General features: G+C 43.9%; 1 protein-coding gene across 1 annotated transcript in view; it reads left to right on the forward strand.

The window, feature by feature from the left end:
- The first annotated feature begins 369 nt into the window (after nucleotides 1–369).
- drp2 (dystrophin related protein 2) overlaps nucleotides 370–4713 on the forward strand; it is an 81903-nt gene continuing 77559 nt past the window's right edge. The window contains exon 1 of the mRNA XM_080841399.1: nucleotides 370–430. Within this exon, the coding sequence (XP_080697525.1) occupies nucleotides 406–430 (25 nt within the window). The 5' untranslated portion in view covers nucleotides 370–405. The remainder of the gene's footprint in view (nucleotides 431–4713) is intronic.

Below are 4713 nucleotides of genomic sequence, written 5' to 3' on the forward strand. Positions count from 1 at the left end.
ATCTCGTTCCCCGTCTTCAGGGACTACTGCCCAAAAGCTAATAAAGCTTAAACCCTGCAAAAACAAGCTGTATGAGCCTTTCTCTCTCTCTTTCTTTTTATCTCTTCTTTTATTTATTCCTGACTCTCTATCTCTTTCCTCCCCCTTTTCCCTCCCCTTTTATCTGACCTCCCTCAGTCAGTTTGGGTGACTTTCTGACCCTTGCTTACCCCCCATAGGTTCCCCCGTCAGTGGATTGCAGAAATTACGGGCCCTGCCTCTCTCCCATCCCCGCTCTGCTCCACCTCGCTCTGCCTGTGCCCGCCGCCGGTGCGCCGCTCCCGGGGAAGACGCGGTTAGCCCCCAGGCCCCCTCCCCTCCAGCCATCCTGCTCTCCAGCTCCACTGAGGCCCAGAAGCTGCAGCCATGTCAATCACGTCGTCACAGCTGGGTAATTAACAGAGGGAAGGAATTACGCCTGAGCTCGTCTCCAAGTTCAGGACTTGGGAAAAGGTGGGAGGTGGGGGAGAGAGAGAGAGATTGAGAGAAAGATTATAAGTACTCTACCTTCTTTTGAGTTTAAAGTGTCTTTTTATCCTTTGCTGTGTTTTTTCCTGTAATTCTTCAATAATTGTTAATCAGAGGTTTTATCAAGCCTTCATCTTTCTCCCTCTCTTTCTCCCCCTCTCTCTTCCTCCACCTCTATCTCTCTCTCTCTCTCTCTCTCTCTCTCTCTTGTGTGCTTCTGAGAAGACATATTATTTCTCAACCCAAGCATGCAGCTGAAACATTGGTAAGGGCTCTGGAGAGGTGATCAAAGCTTTTTGTCATTTCTCCCCTCCTCTGCCCTTTTTGTTCCCAAAGCCTCACTGCTCAAAAAAATAATCTTGGTGTGTCAAGTTCGCCAATAACTCAAAACTCTCTCAAGAACTCAAGAATTCTGCACTTTACAAGGACAGCAAACCACTCAGAGTAAATAAACCAATTACTGTAACTCAAAATTGCAAAGGACATTTCCACACCTACTGGTTCAGTACAAAAGTAAAGTGTCACTTGAGGCGCCGCTGCCAGTTGAAGGTCTGTTTGGGCCACTGTGAGAGATACCCTGTATGACCTGCATGTCAGTGCCTCTATAGATTGAGAGCCACTGGCAGCCCTTCCCTTTGAATATGGTGTCAAGACAAGGTCAGTGTGATAGTTCTCTGTGATCATGTGTTTGAATGAGGGGGCTTTCTGCCCTTCAGAAAAGGGACACTTCTAAAATCAAACTTTTCACCGTGGTGGCAGGTGAGATGTTGCTTTGCTAGTTTTGCACAATTGAATAAGCTAGCCTTGATGAAAAGTAATGGAATTATATGGCCTTGCATGCTTTTGAGTAATGCAAACTACATACTGAAATAAACACATACTTCACATGACAGTAAATGGTGAAGATGATGGGTGACATCATAAACAGTGGTACTCTTGTTAAGTGTGTCAAGTAATGGCTCTCGTGAAATATCTTTTGCATTGCAGTTAAAGATATTGAGTCAGTTTACACCAATGACCGGCTTAAATGTGACCTGTTGCAAAACACTTAACAGAACACTTTTCAGAAGCTATGACAAACATCTGTTAATATTCTATTCAACAACATGCAGTGAGTGTTATGATTGCATTTGGTGTAGATATTCAGAGATAATACAGTAACATTATATCATTATAATCAAAATTCTGTTGTTATAGAACAAACCAATTATCATCCTCTGTCTTGGAGCTTATTGTTTTTTTTGCCAGTCATGGGACCAGTAATAAAATGGTACTGTTTCTCAATACCAAACTCTGTAAAAAAAATCCTGATATACAAATGCCAGCTTTGTGGTATATTAACCAGCGGGAACATCATGAATTCTCTCTTGACCAAAGCTCTTGAGGGAATTAAAGCAGCCACAGGTGCACGAGATAGGAGATTTTTTTCATATTTGCCTAGAGGGGGCTGTCTGACGCAGGCTCCATTGAGCCTCTGTGCTGCTGCTATCATAGCTCGCACAGCAGAGAGGAGTGAAATAAGGGGAAACCATAAAGCTCAGCTTTTGAGTGTTTGAATTTGCCTTGAAAATGAAACGGCAGCCCCCCGCTGTGTCTGGAGCACCCTGGCTGATTACTGCTCTGCTCTCGGCACCTCAACTCCCAGCTCCCAGTCAGCACGATAAAGCTAAGGCCAACGCTACTGGCTCACGGGATCTAGAGCGTTTCACGCCAGAGATCTGAAAGAAGCTCCTCTCTTTCTCCCTTATCTCTTCAGCCCCCAAATATTAAGGTTTTTCCCCATACCTCTTTCTCTTCATCTCCTACACACACAAGCCCCTGAGGGTTTTTCTCAGAACAAGCCAATGCCCTATGGTGTGGAGGCTTGTGTGAGGGAGTGTGTGTGAAATAGAGAGAGAGAGAGAGGGAGAGAGAGAGAGGGAGAGAGAGAGAGAGAGGGAGAGAGAGAGAGAGAGAGAGAGAGAGAGAGAGAGAGAGAGAGAGAGAGAGAGAGCGAGAGAGAGAGAGAGAGATAGGCTTGTCATTTTGTGTGACTTCACAGAGCCAGTTCATTCAGCCGAGGCACTATTGGACCACTGTCGTCCATCCATTCAAGATGATCAGAAAGGATCTGACGAGATCTTTCTCTGTTTTGGTAGAACTTATAGGGAGCAACAAAAGTGCACTTCAAAGAGAAGAGCCTTTGAGCCAGAGATAAGCACAAAGGATTTGCGAGTGTGGTATCGTCTATTGTGTCTTGAGGTGCTGGGGTGGCGTCCATGCCCTGTGTTGGCAGCAGGGTGCTGTCTGTTGGACGGTGCTGTGGAAGGCCGGCAGCGTTTAGCTTGCCAGGCATCAGGAAGCTTGCCTGAACTAAGCAGCTGCGATCAGAGATCTGCCTCCAGGAATTGAAGACTGTTTTTTGAAATCTTATCTTTGCCCTGAGACATATTTTTTTTTATTTTTCCACAGGGAAGTTTGTTCTCAGTTTGCCGAGGAGTGCTCCTTGAAACCCACTGTGTTTGCTGCAGAGTTTGATGCTAGACTTTTAGACTTTTTTTTTACAGCAATTATTGTTCCAGAATTCGGGCCATAAATAACTACTGAACATATGTTTTATAGCCTACATTTATACAGCCATAAAACAAAAACACTGTGATTCAACAAATTTATTTTATTATAATTCGCATGAATTAACGTATTTCAACTCTTTACAAACTTTAGCGAACTGTAAAATAAAACAAATAGCCTGTTAATGGAATAAAGACATTAGCCTACCTTAAATGTATGCCTATCTCTTTGCATTCCAAGCCTGTCAAATTAAATAACTTGAAAGTAGCCTAAATAATTAAGCGATTAGGTAATTTGTTCTACCTGACCTTTTACAAATAATGCAACATTTAGTTTATTCTGTCCACCTTTTGATTTTAACCTTTCCTGCTATTCAGTTTTTTTTTTGGCTGTCGCGTCTTCCATTTCTTTGGGAGCTTGATGCTTTTCTGTAATCTTGCAGTAACATACTTTTTTTTTTACTGGCTGAGAGATGTCTGCTTTAACATTTCTGAGTTGGGCTAATATGTGGAGTGGAGCCAAAGCTCATGTCTGTTGCTATGGAGTCCCTGTCATGCGGCATAGGCTTATGACTAACGCATAGTCACATGACGGAACACTTGGTGAATGTCTCCATATAACCATAATGCTACATTACATACGTTTATGTTGTCTTGGAAACAGATTTTATAGGTCACAATATTAGATTTAATAGTAATGAATGAAAATATTTATTTTGATAATGTCTCACCTGATATTTTCACTGTTGATATTTTCATCTGCCAGACAGATACATAGTGATACCGTGGTTTGTTGTCTATCCATCTCTTTCTCTCTCAATGTCTATCTCTCTTTCAAACACACACACACACACACACACACACACACACACACACACACACACACAGACACACACACACACACACACACACACACACACACACACACACACACACACACACACACACACACACAGACACACACACACACACACACACACACACACACACACAAACAAACACACACACACACACACACACTGCCTTTTCTTATTCAGTGTCTTCTGAACCGTTCCTGAGTTATATTGAAGACTGCCGATTGAGATTGTGGCTTTGGGGGGCTGAAGTTCACAGCACCATTGTTCTCTCCTTGCATTTGTGGGCAGCTCGTTTTTGTCATCAGCATGCACAGGCAGCTGCACCCTTCATCAAAGGATGGAACATGGCCAACAGCCCGAGCCCAAACAACAAATGTGCCTGCTCTCAACCCTGAGAAGCACCGTCTACCTTTCTAAGATACCGTAAATGGAAGCCAAGTCCGAAACCGCTGACATGTTATAGTATTAAAGTATTACTTTACTATTAATATAGTATGTTTGGCGTGGCATGCTTTGCAGAGCCATCCATACACAATCATTTAATACCTGAGCTGGGTCTCATTCCAACTGACGCTGGCTGACTGATTTGTTTAGCACCCATTCTATTTTAGAACGCACTCCAGCCCGAGTTGCCAGGTTACGTTGTGGAGGGCTGGAGGAGGCTGGGGACCTGTTGGAGAGCGGCAGGCTCAGTTTGCTGCTTCAGTAATGATCCTCGGGGTGTTTTTAGATGCTGGCTGGTGGTAGTGGGAGCAGGGGCCGCCTCAGTGCGGAGCGGAGGGTAGTATGTGGGTTAGGCA

This window comes from Sprattus sprattus (genome assembly GCF_963457725.1).
Source record: "Sprattus sprattus genome assembly, chromosome: 6".
NCBI lineage: Eukaryota > Metazoa > Chordata > Actinopteri > Clupeiformes > Clupeidae > Sprattus > Sprattus sprattus.